The sequence below is a fragment of the Oryctolagus cuniculus genome, chromosome 7 (assembly GCF_964237555.1).
Source record: "Oryctolagus cuniculus chromosome 7, mOryCun1.1, whole genome shotgun sequence".
Lineage (NCBI taxonomy): Eukaryota > Metazoa > Chordata > Mammalia > Lagomorpha > Leporidae > Oryctolagus > Oryctolagus cuniculus.
In genome coordinates this window covers 81,103,356-81,130,432 of record NC_091438.1, presented here as the reverse complement: position 1 = coordinate 81,130,432, position 27,077 = coordinate 81,103,356, and the positions used below count along the sequence as shown (strand labels likewise).

General features: G+C 42.4%; 1 protein-coding gene across 9 annotated transcripts in view; it reads left to right on the top strand.

The window, feature by feature from the left end:
- LRRC8B (leucine rich repeat containing 8 VRAC subunit B) overlaps positions 1–19,594 on the top strand; it is an 85,173-nt gene extending 65,579 nt beyond the window's left edge. For 5 of the 9 annotated variants that reach the window (XM_017346108.3, XM_002715872.5, XM_051856264.2 and 2 more), the window contains 2 exons: positions 910–3,074; positions 14,573–19,303. In XM_017346108.3, coding sequence (XP_017201597.2) covers positions 936–3,074; positions 14,573–14,845 — 2,412 coding nt within the window. In that variant the 5' untranslated portion in view covers positions 910–935 and the 3' untranslated portion in view covers positions 14,846–19,303. Of the gene's footprint in view, positions 1–909; positions 3,075–6,115; positions 6,458–14,572; positions 19,304–19,350 lie in introns of those variants that run through there. The other 4 variants (XM_051856265.2, XM_051856268.2, XM_051856267.2 and 1 more) reach the window with 4 other exon arrangements.
- Positions 19,595–27,077: the final 7,483 nt, after the last annotated feature.

Below are 27,077 nucleotides of genomic sequence, written 5' to 3'. Positions count from 1 at the left end.
TTCAGGGGGAAGAGTGACAGTGTGTTTTGGTCACAGAATCAGTAGATTCCACTATGCCTAAAGGGTAGATTCTGTAAAGGTTCCTATGACTGAAGCAGCTCCGAGGCTGTAACTGATGTTCCAGGTGTGGAACTGCATATGGAGAGGAGCTTATTCAAACCTTTCGGAGGGTATTAAGTGTGACTGTTAAAAGCAGTAACATAGCCGGCGCCGCGGCTCACTAGGCTAATCCTCCGCCTAGCGGCGCCGGCACACCGGGTTCTAGTCCCGGTCGGGGCATCGGATTCTGTCCCGGTTGCCCCTCTTCCAGGCCAGCTCTCTGCTGTGGCCCGGGAGTGCAGTGGAGGATGGCCCAAATATTTGGGCCCTGCACCCCATGGGAGACCAGGATAAGTATCTGGCTCCTGCCATTGGATCAGCGCAGTGCGCCAGCCGCAGCGCGCTGGCCGTGGCAGCCATTGGAGGGTGAACCAACAGCAAAGGAAGACCTTTCTCTCTGTCTGTCTCTCTCACTGTCCACTCTGCCTGTAAAATAAATAAATAAATAAAAATAAATTTTAAAAAAAGGCAGTAACACAACAATAAGTTTTTCCAGTTGAAGAACCAGCTCTGGTTTTTAGTAGCCTGGCTTGGAGCTGAGCTCCAAGAGGTAACAGATAATTGCCTCAAGTAGTACACCTGTACAGACCCAATTTGTTACTCTACGGTCCCCCATCTAAGGGACTTTGCAGTGCAGAGTTGGGGAGGCCTGAAGTTTCCAGAGACCATAAGACTTAGGTGCCCGTTGGTCAGCCCAGCTTCCTCAGTTCACTTATGAGCATAAATCCCGCTTTGGTATCTGTACGGGCATCAGCATTAAACCCTTATTTGTTCTTGCTTTAGTGGTGTTTCTTTTGTTTTCCTCTCCAGTTTCTGTACGCCTACAAGGGAAAGTCATGATTACCCTAACAGAGCTGAAGTGTTTAGCAGATGCCCAGTCCTCCTACCACATCTTAAAACCATGGTGGGATGTCTTCTGGTATTACATCACCCTGATCATGCTGCTGGTGGCCGTGCTGGCCGGAGCTCTCCAACTGACACAGAGCAGGGTTCTGTGCTGTCTTCCATGCAAAGTGGAGTTTGACAATCACTGCGCCGTGCCTTGGGACATCCTGAAAGCCAGCGTGAACATGTCCTCTCATCCCCGGATGCCACTTCCACTCCCCCTCCGAATCCAGAATGACCTCCACCGACAGCAGTATTCCTATATCGATGCCGTCTGTTATGAGAAGCAACTCCATTGGTTTGCAAAGTTCTTCCCCTACCTGGTGCTCCTGCACACGCTCATCTTTGCAGCCTGCAGCAACTTTTGGCTCCACTACCCCAGTACCAGTTCCAGACTGGAGCATTTCGTGGCCATCCTTCACAAGTGCTTCGACTCTCCGTGGACCACCCGCGCCCTGTCTGAAACAGTGGCCGAGCAGTCAGTGAGGCCCCGGAAACTCTCCAAGTCTAAGACTTTGCATTCGTCCTCAGGGTGTTCCGCCGAGGTTGACTCCAGCAAACAGTCGTTGCCCTACCCACAGCCAGGGCTGGAGTCAGCTGGCATAGAAAGCCCCACATCCAGTGTCCTGGACAAGAAGGAGGGCGAACAAGCCAAAGCCATCTTTGAGAAGGTGAAGAGATTCCGCATGCACGTGGAGCAGAAGGACATCATTTATAGGGTGTATCTGAAGCAGATAATAGTCAAGGTCATCCTGTTTGTCCTCATCATAACTTATGTTCCGTATTTTTTAACCTATATCACTCTTGAAATCGACTGCTCCATTGATGTGCAGGCTTTTACAGGATACAAGCGCTACCAGTGCGTCTACTCCTTGGCAGAAATATTTAAGGTCCTGGCTTCCTTTTATGTCATCTTGGTTATTCTTTATGGTCTCACCTCCTCCTACAGCTTGTGGTGGATGCTAAGGAGTTCCCTGAAGCAATATTCCTTCGAGGCATTGAGAGAGAAAAGCAACTACAGCGACATCCCTGACGTCCGGAATGACTTCGCCTTCATCCTGCACCTGGCGGATCAGTACGACCCGCTGTACTCCAAACGCTTCTCCATCTTCCTGTCGGAGGTCAGCGAGAACAAGCTGAAGCAGATCAACCTCAACAACGAGTGGACGGTGGAGAAGCTGAAGAGTAAGCTGGTGAAGAATCCCCAGGACAAGATAGAGCTGCGGCTCTTCATGCTCAGCGGCCTCCCAGACAACGTGTTTGAGTTAACAGAAATGGAGGTGCTGAGCCTGGAACTCATCCCAGAGGTCAAGCTCCCCTCCGCCGTCTCGCAGCTGGTCAACCTCAGGGAGCTCCATGTCTACCACTCGTCTTTGCTGGTGGACCATCCTGCACTGGCCTTTCTGGAGGAAAATCTAAAAATCCTTCGCCTGAAATTTACGGAGATGGGGAAAATCCCCCGCTGGGTGTTCTGCTTGAAGAATCTCAAGGAGCTTTACCTGTCAGGCTGCGTCCTCCCCGAGCAGTTGACTCCCACGCAGTTGGAGGGCTTTCAGGACTTGAAGAACCTGAGGACACTCTACTTAAAGAGTAGCCTATCTCGGATCCCCCAGGTTGTCACAGACCTCCTGCCTTCACTGCAGAAGCTGTCCCTCGACAACGAGGGCTGCAAGCTGGTGGTGTTGAACAACCTCAAAAAGATGGTCAACCTGAAGAGCCTCGAACTGATCGGCTGTGACTTGGAACGCATTCCGCACTCCATTTTCAGCCTGAACAATCTGCATGAATTAGACCTCAAGGAAAATAACCTTAAGACGGTGGAAGAGATCATTAGCTTCCAGCATCTTCAGAATCTGTCCTGCTTGAAGTTATGGCACAATAACATTGCTTATATTCCTGCCCAGATCGGGGCGTTATCTAACCTTGAGCAGCTCTCTCTGGATCATAATAATATCGAGAATCTGCCCTTGCAGCTTTTTCTATGCACCAAACTGCATTATTTGGATCTAAGCTATAACCACCTGACCTTCATTCCAGAAGAAATCCAGTATCTGAGTAATCTGCAGTACTTTGCTGTGACCAACAACAATGTAAGTAAATTCATTCTTCCCTTTTCTCAGCCAGCCCTTTGAGTAGTTGCTGTGTTTGCAGTGTGTAATGTAGGAAAAGAAAATGCATTTTAAGTCACACTAGGCATTCTCTGAGCCAAGCCCAACCCCATGTGGTCTTGAACAAATTACCAAAACACTGGGTATCAGTTTTTAACCTAACTTACAAGTTGTCATGGAGATTTTATGAAAAAGTATAGAGGCATTTGGCATATTTCCTGGCATGAAATAGTTGCTCAACAAATGTCCACTTTACTTTTCTCCCCATTTTCTACATAAGTACCACACAGTTCAAGTATTTTAATTAATTGGTTATGGTGGAGCTTACTTTTTGTTTTGGAAAGGTTTTAAGTACTTCTAATGTTTGCAAAAGATTTTTCATCTTTGCAAATCTGCCGAAAAGAAATAACTTTTTGTTTAAAAATTCTGGGATTATGAATTATTCATAAATCCTTTTTGTGATGCAATAAAGAAGAGTTGAAGTCCACATGAATACCTAGGAAGAAAATTCAAAATGAATGGTCTGGCTCTGTAATGCAACACTAGGGCTTCTCCGAAGCTTTTGCCAGCTTCCATGCTTAAAAATGAACCATAATTTGCAACAGTAAAGCCAACTTGAGGAAAAGTTAACTTCACTGAAACAAGAGAAAACAAAACAAATGAGTAGTTTCCTAGGTTAAAATGTGAAGGAGAGGAAAAGAAAAAATGCTGTGCTGCTTTTCAGGCCAAGTGAGCTTGGGTGATGTCTGCGTGGGCAGAAGAGCAGGGGAAGCGCAGCAGTCAGGTCTGCAAGAGATGGAGCTGGCCTTCCTTTCTTGAATGTGGCCATTGCTGCTTCGAATACCTCACCAAAAATGTATTACTCCCTAGACTTATTTGCATTCCTATTGTATGTTAGTGCATAGTATTGGCTAATTAACACGTTATTCATCAGACATTATTTTTGGAAACCATGGATGTTAGATAAATACCAAAAAATTGGAGGAAGGGGAAGCCAGCATTGTAGCACAGCAGATGAAGCTACCACTTGCAAAGCTGGCATCCCATTTAGGAGTGCTGCTTTGAGTCCTGGTTACTCTGCTTCTGATCCAGCTTCCTGCTATTGCATCTGGGAAGGCAGCAGAAGATGACCCAAGTACTTAGGCCCCTGCATCCACGTGGGAGCCCAGGGTGATATTCCTGGCTCTTCTCTTTGGCGTAGCCCAGACCTGGCAGTTGTAGCCTTTTGGAGAGGGAACCAGTGGGCGGAAGATCTCTGTCACTCTCTGTCTCTGTCTCTGTCTCTCTCTCTGTCTCTCTCTCTTTCTCTCTCTCTCTCTTTCTCTCTCTTTCTCTCTCTTTCTCTCTCCTTCTCTCTCCCCCCACCTCCACTTACCCATCTCCATCTTTCCCTCTCTGTGTTGCTCTGCTTTCAAATAAATAATTTTTAAATGGAAGAAGAGGACAAAATTCATGGTGATGTCTAAGAATTCACTTGTATGTGAAAGGAGAAAGCCTATTCTAAAATAAATGAGAAATCTTCAAGTTTTAAAAGATTATGGGATTTTAAAATTAGTTCAGTTTGAATATACTAGCGGTATGTATCAGAATTATCTGAAAGGCTTGTTAAAACAGATTGCTGGGCCTCCTTCAGAGTTTCTGATTCAGAGGTCTGGTGTAGAACTAAAGAGTTTGCATTTCTGAAAATTCTCCCAGATAAAGCTGGCCTAGTGACCACACTCTGAAAACCAACAGAGTAAAGGTTTCTCATTAGTACCATTTAATTGTTCAGTTGATTAATATTCATATTTTGGCTACATCTTTTTCCACTATTAAGTATATAATAAAAAGTATAGATAATTCTTTTGAAAAGCTTTAATTCCACTAAAATAACGTAACCAGTTAAATCACTACTACAGGAATTTGCAAAAGTTATGGCTGATTAAATTGTTAATTTAATGGTTAAGTAGCTGTGCATTGTTTAAATGTATGAGCAAGTTAATTTTTTGTTAGGTTGATGTCTTGAAACCTTAAGTCCACTGGTAATTTTGACACCAAGTTATTGACTTTTTGACTGTGCCTGAAGGAGTGTAGGTGGAAATGTCAATCAGATCCTTTGTTGAATAAATGCTGTCTTTAATAAGATAGGAAAGCTTGTAGCACATAAAAAGTCTTGTGTTGAGGTACTTTTATGGCCAAAGTAAAATGACGTTTCTGAGTGATTTTTCTCAGAAACCTGACAACAAGAAGCAAGCAGTTGCTGAACATGTTCAGAACCAAAATGGTAAACATGGCACCTTTGAATGGGTGAGCCACACTCCCCTCTGAACCTAGGGTCAAAGAGACAGTGAAGGGAATTAAATGACTTGAAGAAACATGAGTCCACTAAGAACACATCCAGCAGAGTGATGGAGACCTCCTCTCTGATGGAGAAGTTTGGCCTAATCATGGCAAGTGGTATGGATGGGGTGGAGAGCAAGGGGACAATAGATTATGATATTGGCCTTCAGATATTTGAATGATTTGCTTGGAGAACAAAGCTTGATGGGAGTAACCGTGGTCTTAGAATGAGGACCAGCAGGGGAAGATTTCCCACTTTCACCATAGAGCTGCCCAAAGACTGAATGAGCATTTGAGAAGGGAGCCGTGATTAACCAAGCTGTCCAGATACAGATTGCCAGCCAATTGATGAAAATCGTATTAAAGCCATTAAGAGAGTCATATTCATGTAGGCATTTAGCTAATTTCAAAGTTCCCTCTAACCTTGAGATTCTCATAATTCTATGGGGGAGACCAGAATGTTTATTAAAATTAGAAAATAAAACATCACATTGAATGCATAAAGATTTAAATGTGTATACTCAGAAACACATGCCAATTAATCCATTTGGAATAGTGATTGGTAAAGATTACTAAAATAAGAGATTTTAAAAATTCTGTTCTCAATACTTGAGCAGTGTATCAGATTTCATATTAGCTCTTGAGTTAAACAGAAAAGACATTCATTGAAATGATGCTGGGCCTCTTATCTTACCACTGAAAAGGCAACAAAACCAATCTTAGAAAAAGTCAAACACAAAGTAAGGAATGAGGACCCTAGCCGGAATCATGGCTCAAAGGCAAATGGTGAGGATGTGATACACCAGCCCTGGACACCATCTGCCTCTGAAAACTTGATGTTGCTGCTACCGCAATCCTTACCCTACCACAAAGAAAGTTCTTGATGATTTCCATTTCTTTATGACATTGGCCCCAATCCAAGCTCCAAATTTGAGTGCCTGACTGACACAGCTACTGAATGCCCACACTCTTGCTGGACAGGATCTGGGCACACCAGAATCTGATAGTGTTAGTTTCTCTAGTGGAGAGTGAGCTCAGCTTGTCACCAAGACTCATTAACAAGGAGTCCACTAGGTAACCAGCTTACACTGAGAGGACACCGCATAGTTCCTTCCATAGGATGGTAATAAGTTCTGTCATGAAAAACATGAAATGTTTCTTTTATCATATTTTTATAGCAGAATATTTAACATATGAATATTCACTATGCTTCTCCAAGAGGGAGATATAGTATGCAACATTGCCAAATGTATTTGAGCAAGACCCGTTTTTTCATAGTAACATGTGGGGGTGTTTTCCATAAACACACCCTGAGAACACTGGATTAGGGAAATGTTTTAGATAGATGTCATGTACAGAGGGCTGCAGAAGGCATGCCCAGAGATCATAAGCGATGAGAGAATTTAGCAAGGTGGGTCAGAGTGGGGAGTACCTGGAATTCTGCCAATCAGGTTCATGTCTGAATCATTGCATACAGTGAAACTTGAAAGTGCTAGTTAACTTGAACCATGTGCCTTCAGAGAAGGTTCTAGTTGTAGCACTTAGAGGGTTAGGACAGGACAGCCAAGAAAAAAAACCCATGGAAAGGTTTAATCAGTTATGATTTAGAAGTAGGTAAGTAGATTATAAATAGGAGACACAGACTTGTGTCTGAAAGGAACACCATGTTCCTAGTCCACAGGTTGGAGGTCAGATCCACCCACAGTCCGTTTTTATAATAGCTTAAGTTAAGAATGAATGGTTTATTCTTTTTTATGATTGGGGAGAAAAATCAAAAGAAATACTGATTTCATGACACATAAAAATTACATGAAATTCGAATTTCAGTGTCCATGAATACATTCCATTCTTCTCATTAATGGGCCTGTATTACATAGAAAAGTGACACTCAATTATTACTTTTTGTGTGTGTGACAGAGAGAAAGGTCTTCCTTCCGTTGGTTCACCCCCCAAAATGGCCACTACAGCCAGCGCTGTGCCAATCCGAAGCCAGGAGCCAGGTGCCTCCCCCCAGTCTCCCATATGGGTGCAGGGCCCAAGGACTTGGGCTATCCTCCACTGCCCTCCTGGGCCACAGCAGAGAGCTGGACGGGAAGAGGAGCAACCGGGGACAGAACCCAGTGCCCCAACGAGGACTAAAGTATCTTTAAGTAATGAAAGTAAAAAGTGTAGACCAGCGCCACGGCTCACTTGGCTAATCCTCCACCTGCGGCGCTGGCACCCCGGGTTCTAGTCTCTCACTGTATAACTCTGCCTGTCCAAAAAAAAAAAAAACTTTTAAATTTTTTGGCTCTTGTTATGTAAGTGCCAATATAATGTTTTCAGTTTTGCCTCTTGGTCCATAAAGCCTAAAATATTTACTCTTCAGGTCCTTCAGAGAAAAACTGCCAGCCCCTGCTTTGTCCACTGCCCTCATTTTTCTGATACTGAAACTGAGGCTCAGCCGGTGCCACAGCTCACTAGGCTAATCCTCCGCCTGCGGCACTGACACACTGGGTTCTGGTCCCGGTCGGGACACCGGATTCTGTCCCGGTCGCTCTTCTTCCTGTCCAACGCTCTGCTGTGGCCCAAGTCCTTGGGCCCTGCACCCGCATGGGAGACCAGTAGAAGCACCTGGCTCCTGGCTTCAGATCAGTGTGGTGCACTGGCTGCAGTGCGCCGGCTGCAACGGCCATTGAGGGGTGAACCAACGGAAAAAGAAGGACCTTCCTCTCTCTCTCTCTCTCTCTCTCTCTCTCTCTCTCTCTCTCTCACTCACTCTCACTCTCCACTCTGCCTGTCAAAAAAAAAAAAGAAAGAAAGAAAGAAACGAAACTGAGGCTCAGAGTGACTCACCTGAGATCTGAAGCTTCCTGTATGGGGCTGACATGGAACCCAAGAGCTGTGACACCTACTGCTCTTTCTACTACGCAGATGCATCATCCACGTGTGTTAAGCAGTGAGGTAGATGAATAATATGGAAGCGGAGAGACACAAGGGCAGTATCCAATTCTTTCCCAATGTCCAAAGGTCATTGGATCAGGTGCCATTGATTGTGTTGGAGAAGTACAAGATGTGGGAAAGGATTTAACTAAATTCACTCAAATCTTACGAAGCACTTCAATTTATACCTAGGTCTTCTGTATTTGTGCATTTATCTCATCACCATTTAGGAATGGAAATATTCAGCTTTGTTTCTTGAAATGATGGCTCTATCAATGATTAGCATATCCTGAGATAGCATGTTAATTGATCAAGAAAAAAGGAGATTTGATATTGAGAAGATTCTGAAATTAAGATTCTAGCCTCTGGGAAGCAATGGGGTATTTTATTATCAGTGTCCACCATAGACATGGAAAGAGAACCATTCTGTTCTGGTGACTTCAATGAATTTTGCTGAACACATTTGGTAGCCATGTAGAGAATAATGTGGCTGTTTTAGTTTTTCTTTTTTTCTTTTTTTGGTCTATTATATACATTATTTGATATACATATATTATAGTTTTTTAAAAATCTATTTATGAAGTTTATCATCTCCCTAATTATAAACTTTTCCTTTGGTTTTTGAGAAGTAGTCAAAGGTCCACTATGCCATATTTTTTCATCTCTGCCTCAAGTGATGATTCCAGTCTAAGAAAAAAAATGAATTAGGTAAAAATGTTATCTAACATTTTTATAAAATTTAGTGACCTTGGCAGAAAGTGTTTAGTATTCTTGTAAGCTTCAAGGCAAACTAATTTTAAAGTTGTAAGTAGATTTTTCAGGGCAAGATTGCAGCTTAGAAGGAAAGTCTTGAGTCTATAACAATGTTCCCTCAGTTGCTTTAGGAAAATTAAATTAAAGTAAGCTAATTAAGATCCTCTGCCTTAGCTGGGCACTGACAGAGAGAAAGCTCCCAAGAGAGACAGGGGGTGAAAGAGAGGGGTTATCACCTACTGGACACTTTTGACTCTCTCAATGTACCATTGTTGAAGGTCTAATAGCCTCTGGCTTCAGGGGCCAGCCCCAGAGGTCGCTCTACTGCCCAGTGAAATCCCTCTCCTCTCTTGGGGGCTGAGAAGTCCACTGAAATCATGCAGAGATTTTGAGGGAAGATTGATAGGAAGATAGATATTCAGACAGGAGAGTGAGGCCAGTGGCATCAGGATAGTCAACCAGTAGGCCATCAGTCCAAGTCAGCCAGGTGTTTCTGGGTACCTGAAGTTGACTGAAGGAAAGGTATATGGGAGTCTCAGTTACAGCTCAGGTTAGCTCTTCCTCATTCCACCCATTGCAGACTATTTATATGTCTCTGCCAGTATTCTAGGGCATCTCAGCTGAGGGTGATTTTTGCCCCCAACCTCACCCCAGGACATTTCTCTGGACATGCTTGAATTGTTACAGCTGAAGAGGGGAGTGGCACTGGCAATAGGAGAGTAGAGGCCTAGGATACTGCTGAAGATCCTATGATGCACATCCTACAATGCACAGGGAATCCTACAGTGCACAATGTCCCAAAGAAAGGTTCATGATGCTGGGCGAGAAATGTTCACAGTAGCTTGCAGTAGGGTTCTTAGAGGCCACCTGCTTGATTAGCAATTTATCCCCACCACCCAGCTGGGATCCTGGCACAGAGGAGGCATTGAGCACATGTTTACTGAATACAGATGAGCTGTAGTTTCTCCCTTTTGGGCCAGTTTGCCTAAGTCATTGCTTAGACACCAACAAGTACTCAACCTTTAGTACACATTGCACAAGGCTGACTTTTTCCCCCTTGTAGTCACTGACCCTGCTTCTGAGCTGCAGATGTCTGACCAGAAGGGATTGCTTTAGAAAGAGAGGGCAGGGATCATGGCACAGCAGATTAAGCCACCACTTGGGATGCTTGCATCCCATATTAGACTACCTATATTCAAATCCACATCACTTCTCATCCAGCCTCCAGCTAATGTGTACCCTGGGAGGGAACATATGATGGCTCAAGTACTTGGGTCCCTGCTACCCACACAGGAGACCCAGATACAGGTCCTGTCTTTGGTCTGGCCCAGCCCTGGTTGTTGCAGGCATTTGGAGATTAAAACACAAGATGGAAGAGATAGAGATAGATAGATAGATAGATATCTACATAGATATTCAAAATTATGTTCAAAATTTCTGTTGAAGGCTTTATCTATCTACATAGATATCTATCTATATATCTTCCATATATCTATTTCTCTCTATATAGCTGTATATATATATCTATATATAGATATGTTATATAGATATAGATATGTTATATATATATAGATATATATATATATAGAGAGAGAGAGATCACCCTGTCTTTCAAATAAAAAAAAATTTTTAAAAAGGGTTACATTTCTTCTGTTTCATCTTTTTACCTCATTTCTCAATATTGAAGTCTAGGCAGGAACTTTAGAAAGTTCATGGAAATTGGAATTAAACAATAAAAATATAAATTTATTTCTCAACATAAATTTTATCAAGATGAATAAGCCTTTATAAATGATAATACCAACCATTGAGTACATCCCTAAAGAACTGAGGGTCCTGGGAATTTAACTATGTTGAGTATCCTCTAAAGATTTTTTTAAGATTTTATTTATTTATTTGAGAGGCAGTTACAGACAGAGATGGGGAGATAGAAAGGTCTTCCATCTGCTGATTCACTCTCCAGATGGCCACAACAGCCGAAGCTGGGAATTTCTTCTGGGTCTCCCATGTGGGTACGGGGGCCCAAGCACTTGGGCCGTCTTCCTGCTTTCCCAGGCCATAGCAAAGAGCTGGATCAGAAGAGGAGCAGTCAAGACACCAACCGGCACCCACAAGGGATGCTGGCACTGCAGGCAGAGGCTTAGCTTACTATACCACAGCGCTGGCCCGTAAAGATTCTTTTTCTTAATATTATTGAATAAATTGGCATAAAGGGTAAATTCAAGACTATAAAGTGAATGCCTAATAATTTCCCTTCAAAATTCCCACAAAATTGCCCTTGTTTGAAGAGAGGAATGAACAGGAGTGTTGTCATGCTTGAGAAGGACTCTCTGGGGAGGATTTCCCAGGTGTTTTTCTGCTAAACTCTGGATGACATCCCCAAAACACTCTTCTAAGAAGCAGATGCCACTGCTATTTGGCCCTCCAGATAGTTGATAAGCAAAATACTTTGAATTAAACATCCCGAAATACTGCTGCCTTGACCTTCGCTCGTGACTGCTCCACTCTTGCTTTGACTAGACCACTTCCACCACTTGGTAGCCATTTGTGCTTTGTCTTCAGCATCACACTGCTAACTCCATGTTTTCTCGTCTGTTGTAATCTTTCAAAGCAGTTCTTCAGAATCTTGATCCCGCTTGTTCAAAATTTCTGTTGAAGGCTTTGCTCCTGTCTGTAGATGATCTAGGTGCAGCACTTTTGGCACTTGTGAACAGCAAGTTTGCTCCACTTTGATCAGTCAGAATTGTTTGAGCTCAAACAATTGAGATGTCCATGGTATTGGCTGTTGTTTCTGCTGTTAATCTTCAATATCCTTTAGGGCATGAGCAAGATTAATTTTTTCCTCACAAGTTGATGTGGATGGTCTTCTGTTGCAGGCATCAGACTCCTCATTATCTTTTTTAAAACAAAAGATTTATTGATTTATTTATTTGAAAGAGATGTTCCCTCCACTGGTTCACTTTTTTTTTTTTTTTTTTTTTTTTTTTTTTTACTTATTTAACAGGTAGAGTTATAGACAATGAGAGAGAGAGAGAGAGAGAGAGAGAGAGAGAGAAAGGTCTTCCTTCTGTTGGTTCACTCCCCAAATGGCCACTACGGCTGGTGCTGTGCCGATCTGGAGCCAGGAGCTTCCTCCTGGTCTCCCATGCGGGTGCAGGGCCCAAGCACTTGGGCCATCTTCCACTGCCCTCCCAGGCCACAGCAGAGAGCTGGACTGGAACCCGGCGCCGATATGGGATGCCAGCACCGCAAGACAGAAAGTGAGCCACAGCGCAGGCCTCACTGGTTCACTCTTAAGAAGGCCAGGGCAGCCAGGGCTGGGCCAGGTGGGTGCCAGGAGCCAGAGGCAGCCTTCATCTGGATCTGCCACATCAGTGACAGGGGCCCAAATACCTAGGCCATCTCCCAGTGCCTTTCCTAGGCCATTAGCACGAAGCTGAACTTAGAGCAGCTGGGACACAAACTGGTGCCCATATGGGATTCCAGCATCGCAGGCAGCAATACTACTGGCTATCGTCTGCATTTTCTTGCTTCTTCCTGAAATGCCTTATCCATTTGTGGTTGCTGATTTCTTTGGGGCATTGTCCCCATAAGCTTTTTGAAAAGCAGTAATGATTTCACCTCTCTTCCAACTCAGCTTCACCACAGATTTACTATTTATTCTTTCTTCAAGTTTAGCAGAATTCATAGTGGTTTAATAGAGGCTTTTTTCAAACTGATACCTTTTCTTGCTTTGTGCCTCAAACTAAAAATCCTATTCAGATATATTATAACAAGTTAGTACGAATCTGTTTTGATGCTAAAAAATTTTTAAATATATGCAGTTTTTTCATAAAACACGTTTTCCATGAACTTTCTGAAGACCTCTTGTACTTACAAATTTGCATCTGCTCTTGATAAGGAATGAAGTAAGAATATTTTCCCTTTGCTTATATTTTGATATATAGTAAAGGTCAATACTGAATGTTTATCTTAGCCATGGTGATTATTAGATACTTTAAGGATATCCAACACTGAACATGTGTGTAGATGACATAGGAGAAGGGAGTTTCCAATGTAATGAACATTTTTAATGCAATTTTATCATTTTTTAGTTCATATACTCAGCTCTCCATATCTGTGGACTCACCATCTTTGGATTCAACCTACTGTAGATTGAAAATATTCTGGAAAAAATTACATCTATACTGAACACGCACAGTTTTTTCTTGTCATTCCATACACAATACAGTATGACAGTTATTTACATAGCACTTTCATTGTGTTAAGTATTATAACTAATCAAATGAAAGTAATGGGCGGTTGTACATTGTTTATATTCAAATACCATGTCATTTTATACAAGGACTTGGGCATCTGAAGATTGTCTTATCTGGGGATAGGGAGTCCTAGAACTGGTACCCTGTGGCTACCAAGGACAACTGTATAATAGGTATTTATCCTTTGGAGGAGAGACAGTTCTGGATGGCCCTGGGAACTCATCCCCCACCAAAACAGGCTCAGCAGGTCTGAGGGTGCAGGCCAAGCCCACGTGACCCTCTCTCCTCTGTTTGTAACAAAGCCACTTTCTGGAGCAAGGAGCCAACATTATTTCATAATTTCACAGCTACCACCGGCCCCAAGCAAACAGAAGAATATTATCAGGTAGATGTACTCAGTCCAAACTAACCCCTCAGTGGAGTGATGAATTGAACGGGTTTTGAATGCATACCTTCTCTGCAGGTCTTTCCTCAATAAAACCCTATTTCATATACACACTGTGGCTCCTTTAGTAATTCACATACAATCCACCTTATAGGGAAACAGTCAAGTTGAGTAACTCAAGGAGTTAGCCTAATTTACAAGCTATTTATCATATTTAAAATCACACTTTTGTGCTATATGAATTATTTAACTGAAGCCATGTCAGAAAGCAGCATAAATACTCATATGTGTATGTGTATAGAGGAGAGTGAAGTGTACTTGTATATTATCATACCTTTTCTGTCTCTGCTTCTATAGAGGTTTAAAAAAAAGAATAAAAATGTTCAGTCTATACTGAGGAAAAGTACATAAAGTAGTCTCGCCTGGTCTTGGGATGTTTTAGGGTGTTGCTCATTGCATTACACAATAAACTCTTTAGGAGGACCCTTGAAATAAACTTATTTCTGATCAAGGATTCAGGAATAGCTCTGATACTTTTGAGTTACTGGTTTGTTTTCTTTTTAGGGACAATATGTATGCAATTGTGTTTTCCCTAAGAGTTGCTTGGTAGAGTGTTTAGATCCAAATTTGTTGCCTTCCCATATACAACAAGGGTAGCCCCAGTGTCCTGACTCCTTGTGATTCGCCCATCCTTATTTTTCCTTTGTCTTTTCATCTACTTCAGATCGATCATTGCTGTTGTCTGTCTCCCTGTAAACATGCAGGCATATGTGTGACAAAGGTAGCCAACAGTGTATGTGAGTAAATGTATTATCATAGGCTTCTTTTTTCCCCCTTTCCAGATTGAGATGCTACCAGATGGATTGTTTCAGTGCAAAAAACTACAGTGTTTACTTTTGGGGAAAAATAGCCTGATGAACTTGTCGCCTCATGTGGGTGAGCTGTCACACCTGACGCATCTGGAGCTCGTCGGTAATTACCTGGAGACGCTTCCTCCTGAACTGGAAGGCTGTCAGTCCCTAAAGCGGAGCTGTCTGATTGTCGAGGAGAATTTGCTCAACACCCTTCCTCTCCCTGTAACTGAACGTTTGCAGACGTGTTTAGATAAATGCTGACCTAAAAAGAAGACACCCAGGTCTCAGGACCACGTTTAAAAGTAAGCCCCAGGGCTTTAAGTGTGAAACAGAACAGCCTGTGCTGTAAAGATGGAAAGTGAGTGATGATTATGATGAATCGTAACCATATGTCACACACTAGAGCAACTCAGTGTCTATCCCTATATTAAAAGTGTTAACACTGAACTGAAGTTTTGTGAATAATTGACCTTTAACTTATTGAAAATGTAAGAAGTACACATCAGGGGTGGGATGGGGGGCATGAAGTCACTGAAGCTTTTACCGTGAAGATTGTACAGGTGTTATTTCCTCCTCCTCCCTCAGTCCCTGTGACTTCTTTGCACACTTATTTTCACTGACTTCCTGTTTTGATACTAGAATCAAGACCATGAACTCATCAACATAAATTTCCTTGATGTATACTCACCACTGTCCTTGATTTATGTTCTTAGTTTTTTTTAGTCAAGGGTATATTATGCTTGGCAGAACTCCTCTTTGGTTTAATTTTTACTTCCTTTCCCAGCTTGCTTGAGTCTTCCTTAATCTGGTTTTCTCTTAACAACAATGATGAGCCCTGAGAAAATGCCTGCCTGGGGCCTCGCTTTGAACAGGAGCAGGGTATTTACCAAGATGTGTTTTTGGGAATCCTGGAAATTAATGTGTTCTTGAACATTTCTTCTTACCTGTCATCAAAGCCTTTTTTTTAATTTGTTAAGATCCTCCGTATTAAATATAAAACATATTTCTGTTGTGTAATCTTGGATTCAACATGTGCTAAGAATTTTTGTAAGGTACAGGGAACATATGCATTTCTATAAGAATTTACTATTGGTGTCCTTGATTTTGGTTGTTTATGAGTCTCATGTTTGTGTGCTTTCTGCTCCAGAATGTTTTTGTACTCTGTAGTTCATTGCATTTGGATAACAAAAGCCTTGTGTTTCATGCCATGAAGTATTTGGGGGTTTCCTTGTGAGAGGATGGCTTATCGTATACCTCTCTCTTCCCTGATAATCACTGAGCCACTGTACGGGTACAATTCTTAATTACTCACAAAACAGTGATGGAGGAGAGAGGTACAGATTTGACTTTCAGAATTGATTTTAAAATGCTTTGTAGAAATTTAGTGAGCATTGAAGCAGCATACTTTTTCCCTCCATTTGCATGATCTCTAGATGTGATTCTAATATAAAACATTCAGCTTCTATTCTGTGTGTGACACGAGTTTTCAAAGCCCACAAAGAAATAGACACAGTTAACTGAAATTCATCTCATGCTTTTATCTCTTCTGGAATACATTTTGCTCCTTGTTATAAAAGAGCTTTGTGTTTGACCTTTTATTATTCATATTGTTAAATGAATAAAATTGACTGACTCACATTTGGGAAATGTACATTATTAATGTGCTTTCCTCTAATGGCTCCAGGCATTCCAATGCCACCTCATTTTGGATGCAACTCTGAAGTAAACCATTAGCTGCATCTACACCAAACTGGAAAACACTATGGACAGAGAGTACTGTAAATGTGAAATGTGGTTTGTGGTGTGATTTTTCTCACTTTGTTCCAGGAAAATGAAATCGCTCTTTGAAGTATAGCAAATGTAGCTTCACACACCCCTGAATTTCAGGCAAAGAATAATTCACATCAGATTAAATTTGAAAACTAGTAACTATAATAAACATAGAACACCAAAAGCTGCCTAACACATTATTGTTTATACTGGATGGGAAGCAACAGTATAAAATATACTACTTCTGACCAAACTTCGCCTTCAGTCAGAACAGTTAAGTTCTCAGGGAACTAGGCACAACTGATGAAACTTTCTTCAAGGACTTCAAAAAATAAATTCTGACTATATCCAGAGTTGTTTTTATTATTTGTTGTTGTTATGTTCCTTTCTTTAATGTGAGTTGATGGTTATTTTCATGTTTTGCCATAGAATTATCAAGAGTACTGACTCCAGTGTTGGATAAAATTATCTTCATTTTGGGATGTGAATATGACACAAGGAAAAGTGCTTTTAGCCACATAACTGAATTTGTGTGAAAAATCCCACTCTCCCATATAGGAAGAGTTTTAAAAACAAAATTCAAGTTTGTTACCAATCACCTGACAAACTAGAATTTCTGCATGAGTCACTGGCTCTGCTCAACTTCAAAAAGCATTGACTAAATTTTCCTAATCACCTACATAAATTTGTGGAAGCAGTTCACTGGCAGGATCAATAATAAATATAAGCTGCTTTCCACCACACTAGGGTACAGTTGCTGGTGCAAATTATGTTGTTTTTGGTGCCACAGATTTTGAATATCTTATTTAAATCTTATTCACCAGTATTTAGGTAGCTTTAGAAACATCAAGCACTGATGCATTCAACAATGGGACTACCACTTGACAGACAAAATGGGGTGTTAACACTGTCTTTCCTGCACTGAGTGGGTCTTTATTTTACAAGTTTTCCTCTTCCTTTGGGAATTTTAAATGAAGAAAATGGAAGTTGTTAAATTATAAGACTTTAGTTGACATTTCATTTCTAAAAATGTATATGCATTTCCCAAAACAATGATAATGAGGAAGTTATTGAGAACAAAGTTTATGGCTTCTGCTACCAATGACATTGGTTCATTTTTTATTTGCATTCACACGTGGACACACACAGGGATGTACATGGAAACACATTTATACCCCATGTATGCAAGTGGTAACCTAGTTATTTCATGTATGGAGTATGTTTTCCAAAATTACAAAACATTGTAGGTTAATTTCAGGGTAGCAATTATTTTATTCATTACTTATAATCATGGAGTGTTCTATTTCCTTAGTTATAACATGTAAAAGAAAACCAAATGCTCAACTTTAGTTTGAGAATCTGTTTGTATGCCTATAACGGTGCAGTGTTCTTTTCCTCACCTCCATCAGGGTACGTCTGTTCATTCTTCACCATCAGTCTGGATTGTTCCCCAGCGTGTCCCCATATTTCACTATCATTTGACACACTCATGTGACACAGGGTAGATGGAGATCTTCAGGACTGCTCCAACAGGCATGCTGTGGGGTGCTGTGGTGATGTATTTGCATAACATTTTTTTTGATAGTGAAAATATTTGTTCTTGACTTGTTTCAGATTCAGACTTGTTTAAAATATTGTGTACTATTGGTTTATTAAAATAAACCATTGTTCTCTGGAACTGACATTATTTCCTGTGTTTTCAATAAAAGTATGTTTCCATCTTCATATTCTTTTAGCGTTATCCTAGCCACATGTGGTTATTTCATCTTCCTTCTCCACTCTCCCCATTAAATTTGATCAACACTTGAGAGTAGCAGTATATTTGTACTAAAGGATTTCAGTGATATGATATGATAACAAAAGCTTGTATTTACTTGGAAAGAAGCCAGTGCCTATATTTCTGCCTAATTGAGTAGTTCCAGTGTATCATACCCTGCAATATTTAGAACTGATCCTATGATCCTTCATCCCTACCAAAAGCCTAAGAATATAACTGTGGGTCCACTTTGACTTCAGTAACTGTACAATGCATTGGAATCTGGGTTTATTTCTTTCTGAAAAGAAGAGAAAGACTGGTGGGGTAGGGGAGGAGTTACTTTGAACCCTGGTTCTTATTATGAAGACATTCTGTATATGAAATAGTTTAATAACTGTTATAAAATGCCCTATATGTTATTTCTTTTCTGCAACTGGGTGTGAAAAGCTGGCTTCTTGCTGTTTCTTGTCATTCATGGTTACATCCTCTGGGAGCTATGTATCAAGTGGCTTTGGTAATGGACTAGTTCTCATCACTGTTTTGTGTTTTTTCTTTTTTTAAACATGAACCATTTCACCAACACTAAAGCATTAACCTAGAGTATATGAGCCAAGGTATTGGGTTGAGATGGTATCCAATTGAATTTTATATTATATTTAAGATTTGCATTTGACTTGTATATTACAATACTGCTGAGAAAAACAATTATGAATGCCTCCTGCATGTTCACTATAACTGAGATGGTGCAATTGTAAAAAACTCAAGGGTATAGAGTTAGAATAGATGTGTTTGTGCAGACATATGTTGTGTATAAGCCTAAAATATTAACTTTTATGAGAAGATTTGTAAAATCCTTCAAATGTTTCACTCTGAGAGAAACAATGAGGAACTCTTGAGTAGGGCCTTTGTTAATTCACAGTGAAGGCTGCAATTGTTATTTTATCTTTATCACATATTTGGAAACATGTACAGTTGGTTTTGCTCTGGTAATGAATTATTACAAAATGGAAGAATTGTGTTCAGTGTGTTCGGCTCTCAGGTTTACCATGTAAATCTGCATTTTGGCAGTGAATCCCTCGGCCTCAGATTCAGTAGCTTTTGGTAAACTTTGCTATTTTTAAAGTAACTTTTGTGTAAGATACAGATTCACTTTTTATAATAAATTACAAATAAAAATAGATTGAGATCTGGAAGACGTTGACTGTACTAATTCTTACCTGTGTTCACTTCTCATGCCCAGGTTCCAGAAGTGGTTCCCTACCTCTTCCCAGCTTCCCTGGGCAAGCATAATGTTATGTTATCCAGCAGATGGTAGATTTTTAGATTTACGTTGGAATCTTCATAAGAATGATGTGAGTCTTCAAGGTATGCTACAATGATGACAAAAGAGCAAGCACCTGAAAGAAGCAGGATTAATCCTAGAATACACTGAGAAGTAAATGAGGGAGTGGAATCTGCCACTCCCACGAAGGGCCTATCTTCCCAGTTGTGTTTCTCCTCTGAGTTATTCAGAGGCAGATGTTTGCAAACCAACTCAGCTCTCTCCCGCCCTTCTTCTTGGTATCTATAATAAAAACCAAAGAACTGAAAGGCAATTCTGAGATGTTTTAGTAAAGGGAGAAAAAAATGAATTATTGGGCAAAATATAAACGTGATAATTTTATCTTTTGGATCGTTCGATAGATCTCACACACACACACATTTTCAAGTTCACATTAGAAAGCTGATATGCAAAAGGGGCTGATGTTGCGGCACAGCTTGGGCTTGTGATGCCTGCATCCCACATCTGAGCTCCAGTTCGAGTCCCTGCTGCTCTGCTTTGGACCCAGGTCCCTGCTAATGCACCTGGGAAAGCAGCTGATTTGATAACCACAAGTGCTTGGGCCCCTGCTGCAAGTGCAAAACTAGGATGGAATTCTTGCCTCCTGGCATTGCCTAGCCCAGACCTGGCTGTCGCAGCTCTTTGGAAATTGAACTAGCAGATGGAAGATTCTCTGCATCACACACTCTCTTGTTCTCACTCTTGCTCTCTCTGGTCCAGCGCCTCCCATCACTCTGCCTTTTGAATACATAAACACATCTTTTAAAAAGCTGATATGCAGTACCTTTCTCTGCTAGGATACAGTCATGAATGAAAATAATTCCAATTGTTCCCCGGAACTGGCGGTTTGAGAAAGGCTCCCTGCTCCTGCCCCCTTGCACCCACAGCCCACACAGCCTGACTATAGGATGAGAAGAGTGAGAAGTACGTTGAGGAAAGGCTGCTGGGGCCCACTGGACAGACGAGTGCCTTGTCTTTGTGAACACGGTGGCCACTGTAACACCATGCTGTTTAGCCTTTGCTTCCACACTTACAATGGGCTCTTAAAGCTGTGGCAAAGGCATTGCTCATGGGTGCTGATGCAGACAGGCTGCCATCCCCCAATGCTGCAGTTTTCCTGGGTTCTACTTCCTTCTGTGGATGCTTCTCGCCCAGTGATCTCTGACCCCTCCTTTCTGAAGCTCAAGTGAAACTCAAGTGTTGCCCAAAAGGGCAACACCAGGCCTCACACTTGAGCCCTATATTTATATAAGATCATATATACAGCACCAAAGAAGGATCAGCAGATCATTTTGACGTGTCATTTTTTTGAATGGAAGCCCCTTCCCTTACCATATCATTTTGTGTTCCTCTAGACTTGAATTCTAGGTCTCTCTACCTCCTAAATCTCAATGATTCTCTACAGATCCGCCTGTCTGCTAGAGAGGTAGTCAAATGATTTCTTATAATAAATACCTTTAATTTTGCTGCCCTTTAACAAGTGCTTATTGTTCATGTAGGGCTCAATCCACTTCATTTTTTACTCTCTACCTCCCTCTGCTGCTGAGAGGAGAATAAATCAGCTACAAGCGTGCCTAGTAAGCAAACAGTTCCAGGTTCTTTTTGGGAAAATGGCACTCATGCTTACCTACCTGCAAAGACAACACAGGTTCTCTTGGCTTCGACCATAACTCCTGGCCAGCCCTCTTGCCTTACTGGCTTTTCTTAATCCAAGTCTGCCCAGCTCTGTGCATGCTGCAGGTGCTACCCCTTCTGGTCTTGTGTCACACAGGTTGCCAATTACCCATCGGTCAGCTACAGTGACTTTTCAGTCAGAGCCTCTGCAGGCAGTGTGGAAGTGTATTCCCAAGGTTTATCAACACCTACAGTTGTCTTGGCCAACTTTCTTATACAGTGGGGGCCTCACAACTCCAAGGGTAAAAGATGAACTCATGAAGCAACCCTAATACTAGAATAGTTGTTTGAGAACTCAGTCTCTACTTCCAGGTAGGGTCCCAAAACCACAGCATCCCCACTTACTGCTCCTGTATTCAGTTTGGTCTTGCCTCATCTTTATCAAATGTCACCCCAAGGTGCGATGCTGGGAATCACTGACCTTCACCTAATCTCAGTGACTGTCTCAGAAGAGATGTACACAGAAGGCTGCATGCAATGTCTGGCACCAGAGCCAGACCATAATGTTTGGGTGCCCTTGGATGGGTAAGAATTTGGAGACTTAAAGAATGCTTTGAATATTTTTTAAAGGCTTAAAAGCAAGATTTATTTTAAGTCAGGGACCTCCAGCCAGAATGGCATGGAGCGGGCTCAAAAGAGGAAAAAAGCTGAAGGGGCTGGTGGTATTGGGGTGTTTTTTTTTTTTTTTAAGCACAATTTTGGGGAAGAAAAAGACTTATCAGCTTGACATTCAGTTACAAGGCAGGGACAAAACCCATCCAAAGACCTGATTTTGCAATCTTTTACCCTCGGTGGCTTGCTCACAATACAACAAAAAAGCCATCCACAAGGGTTGGATAGGTGACTTGCTTTCACAATAAACTGTGAGGTGAGGAGGATGGAGTCGCCACTCCCTTGCTGTTCTCATGGTAAAACTGGAAATTTCTGAGGAATGGGGCAGGCCCTTTTGACTTTGCAAAGGTAACTTTTGGGAAAAGCAAGCATTTTGCACCTTAAATTTCCACCAGGACCACCCTGACTGCCTATTAACCCGTCTGAGGCCTCACATTCCCTCCTCCAGAAAAATGGACCCTAACTTCTGTTAGGGGAACTGGGCAATGACCACTTTGGCTGCTTCATGCTGAACAGGGGCAGAGCCAAGACAGGGTTCCAGCAGGAGGTGGCTTCTCGAGGGCAACACGGTGCCAGCTTGTAGAGACTGCTTCCCTCCGAGGCTTTGTGTGCATGGCCATTTAGAATGTCACTGTTTCAAGTCTGGAGAAAACGAATCTAGCAAGCAGATTGAACTCATATGGCCTAGAACAAAGGATGGAGTCATTAGAGGGATTAAAAACGGAGCTGTCTAAACCATGAGCAAGTTTCCCCCACTGAGAGGCAAATAGAAACCGACAGATGGGGCCTGATAATAATCAGGTGAGCTATAAAGCCTGGCCAGGTATGAGGCCCAGGCCTATCTATCTCCTCACGTGGGGTACTGGAAGGGACATCATAAGGGAGGTGCAAACCTCCTTAGGAAAGACACCCTGTTGACTTCCATTATCTCGCGGCCTGGAAGGAGAGCTGGCATGGTGAAGGCAGGTGGCATCTCTAACAGGAAATTGACAGTTCTGCCTGCAATGTTGCTGACCCTACTTGACCGTCCCCTCAACAGTGGTGGTTACTTTGGAAGCTGGGCTGAGTGAAAGGCTTTTCAGCTTAGAACCAACAAGGTCTGCGGCTCTGACCTGAGAGTCCTTCAACTCCAGGGCAGTTGTTTCCAGTGATTTGTTTTGAATATTTATTCAATATGTATTTGGTAGGGATGGGGAAAACTGTTAGTGAAAATCATGAATCTTATGCCTTACTCCAATTTCCAAAAACGAATTCTAGCAAGAGTCAGTTAGAGGTTACAGATGATTGAGTAGAAAGAGACATGGGGATGGGGCTCTAGGGAGAAAGTGAGACCTCACATCTCGGGCATTTCTGCCAAGCATCCCCAGTGGAGAAGCAGTTTCTTCCCCCAGGCCTCTTGAGCAGGTCTGTCGACCGATGGGCCTCACCTTCCCATTTCCCCCTCAAAGCACCCCAACCCCCTGGTGCCTCCTCCCCTTACCAGATCTCCTCTCTCTCTCCCCCCTCTCTCCCTCCTTCTCTCTCTCTCTCCCTCTCCCTCACTATGCTGTTCAAGGTTGCTCCAACCACATACCCCAAACATAAATATCCTTGCCTATCACTCACCCCTGTCTTCAAGAATCTTAGACAGCTATTATCCCAGGATGATGCTTTACTTTGTGACCACCCAAATACTAGGGTATGGGGCCGGTGCTGTGGCATAGTAGGTAAAGCCACTGCCTGCAGTGCCAGCATCCCATATGGGCCTCAGTTCAAGTCCTGGCCACTCTACTTCTGATCCAGCTCTCTGCTACTGCCTGGGAAAGCAGTAGAAGATGGCCCAAACCTTTGGGCCCCTGCACTCACATGGGAGACATGGAAAACACTCCTGGCTCCTGGCTTCAGATCAGTGCAGCTCTGGCCATTGCAGCCAATTGGGGAGTGAACCAGCAGATAGAAGACTCTCTCTCTCCCTCTCTCTTTCTCTCTCTCTCTCCTCTCTGTGTGTAATTCTGACTTTCAAATAAAATAAATAAATCTTAAAAAATACTAGGGTACTTCAAACGTTCATGGAAAATGGAATTTTAAAATTCCATTTATTTTGGGGGTGCCGGCATTCTGGCTTAGCAGATTAAGCCACTCCCTGAGATGCTGGCATCTCATATGGGCGCCAGTTCAAGTCCTGGCTGCTCCACTTCTGATCCAGCTCCCTGCCAATGCGCCTGGGAAAGCAGCAGAAGATGGCCTAAGTGTTTGGGCCCCTGCACCCACATGGGAGACCTGAAAGAATCTCTGGGCTCCTGGCTCTATATAGCAGAAAATTGGATAAGAGCAGATTAGCTGGGCCATAAACTGGTGCTAAGATAGGGAATGCAAGCATCAGAAGTGGCCAATTAACCCACTGTGCCACAACACCAGCCCAGATAAGTGTACCTTGATGCCAAAATTTTTTAAAAGCCATGGATAGTTTTTTCATCATAAGCATTTTCCATGAGCTTTTTGGAGACCCTTGTAAATGTCTTTCTATTACCAAGATTCTCCCTTCCTAGAAGGTAGTTTCTTGTCATAGTTTCAAATTCAAAGTAAGAGACTTATGCTCTGAATCGGAGCAGAGCAAATTTTCAGTCCTTAGACTAGTAACCTAAAGAACTACATGTGGAAACCTGAGTTAACAGGCTCCGTATTTCCAGTTATTCCAATGATATTTGGTGCTCCTTATAAATTAATACACCAGGCACCTGTTTAAATGCACTATTCATACCAGCCTGGCATTCAGGTGCCTTATACCTGGCCAGGGCCACTTTCTGCTCAATGGGACCAGTGGGTTACCACTATGGAGAGAAAACCTGTTTCTCTCTTTCAGTGCTGCCCTGCCCATTAGAAGAAGGTAGAAAGGTTTCCCTTGTGCAGTTTCTGAAACTACACCACTAGAGGGGACTAAACACCAGGGTGTGAAGGAAGCCTCTAGTCTGAACCAAGATTGGATTCTTACCCTTGTTTCCCTGGCTCCTTAGTGATGCATAGGGTACCTGATCAGATCCAGGTGAGGACAGAGCCAGTTTTCTGTCACTTTTCCAGGACAATTAAGCCTCCCTTCTTATAACAGATTGAGCCTTTCTGAGGCAGCTGCCCTGTGAATGGGGAAAGCCTGAAGAACTAACCAAGTGAGAAAGAATTGATTCCATCCGCATCAAGAGACCTGAGAAAAATTTGCTGGGCTTGTGACATCAAGGCAGAACAATGCCCATCATGAAACTCATTAGATAGCTTCAAGTTGAGAAAAAGATAAAAACTGAACCACTTGGTCCATGTTCCTTTAGCTTGGAGACTATCTGTGTAGGAGGAAGTAACACAGTGGGGTACAGCCATAAGTTTTCTCAGCTCCTACCCCATGCCAAGTAGGCCACCAGGTTTTTATGTGTACTGTCTCAACCCATCCAAGAAGCCCATTTGGTGGGTTGTTCCAATTTTATAGGTAAGAAAATGGACTTAAAAATTATAAGTAACTCAAGGTCTTAGGACAGTTCCAAAGAGGAACCATATTCAACTTACAAGTCTGCACAGCCCATTTCTGTGGAGATTTAGCTGAACATTTAACATCTGAACTTTATCCTCTTGTACCTACTGCAGTGTTTCGAAAACTCTGGTTTTCAGAGCTGGGTGATCTCTTCCAGTCAGCTTTATGCCTAGTGCTTCCTCCTGCTCTACATCTGTCCTAGTTTCTATCTTTAAGACAATGAGCCCCTTCATATAATCTATTTTTCTCCTTTTCTCCTAATGTCATTCTGGAATCACAGAACTTTCCAGTGAGACAGAACCCTTGGATCTTCTGAGAAGGAAAGATGGAGTAGTTTGTTGAAGATCACAACCCTGCTGACCAAAAGAGACAGCTCCCCTCTCTGTGCTACCCTCTGTTGAATGCTCCATCTGCTATGCTGGGTTGGCTAGCTCTGAAGAGCACAAATCATCTGCCTCTAACCAAGGCTTAGAGCAAGAACCAAGACTCCCAGCCAAGTCTCCTGCCCAGCTGCAAATCCTGTACATTCTCTAGCAAGTTATATTCATTTAGTTACAAGTTGTATTTCAGTAACAACACCTCACTGTGTACCTACAGGGCTGTGCCCACAGCAATTTGGGCTCTAGACCCCTTTCTCATAAGCAAATTAGGCTGTGAAGGAGACTGCTGCAACAGTTACCGTTCCTGAGAACTATTAAACCACCTGCCATGAACTTTATAAGCATCACTAATGCATAAAGCATATTAAGTAGGCTTTAATTCCATTTCACAGATGAAAATCGGTTCAACAGACTAACATACTAGATTATATAGTAGTACATAACAGAGTTAGATTGGGGCCAATATTGTGGTAAAGCCACCACCTGCAACACCAACATCCCATATGGACTCCAGTTTGAGTCCTGGCTGCTCCACTTCTGATCCTGTTCCCTGCTAATGACCTAGGAAAAGCAGTGGAAGATTGCCCAAGCGCTTGGGCCTCTGCCACCACATGAGAGACCCAGATGAAGCTCCTGGCTCCTGGCTTCAGCCTGGCCCAGCCCCAGCCTTCATAGCCATCTGGGGAGTGAATCAGAAGACAGAAGATTTCTCTCTTTGACTCTCCCTCTCTCTAATTCTTTCAAATAAATAAATAATCATTTTTAAAAACATAATAGAGCCAGGTTTCAGAGAGTCTATAACACCAACTCTCTGCTTTTTATATATGAAAGTATTTCAAAAAGTTTGTGGAAAGGGGAGGGAGTATTTGGCGAATAAGTTGCCACTTGGGATGCCCATATCCCATATCAGAGTGCTGCCTGGTTTGGGCCCAGGCTCCTTCACTTCAGATTCAGCTTCATACTAGTGTGCATCCTGGAAGGCAGCAGGTGATGGCTCAAGTTACTTGGACCCCTGCCACCCATGTGGGAGACTCAGATGGAGTTGAAGCCTCCTTAGCTTCATCCTGGACCAGCCCTGCTGTTTGCAGGCATTTGGGGAATAAAACAGAAAACAGATGATTTCGCTGTCCTTCTGTCTCTGCCTGTCAAATAAAATGAATATTTTTTGTTCTAGTTAATACTATTGGTTGAACTCTGTAATTAACACACATTTATTCTTAGATGTTTAAATTTAACTGAAAAGTGATCCCTGTTAAATATAAGAGTCGGAATAAGAGAGGGAGGAGATGTACAATTTGGGACATCCTCAATCGGACTTGCCCCAAATGGTGGAGTTAGAAACGTGCCAGGGGATTCCAATACAATCCCATCAAGGTGGCATGTACCAATGCCATCTCACTAGTCCAAGTGATCAATTTCAGTTCACAGTTGATCACACTGATAGGTCTAAGAGTCAAAGGGATCACACAAACAAGACTAGTGTC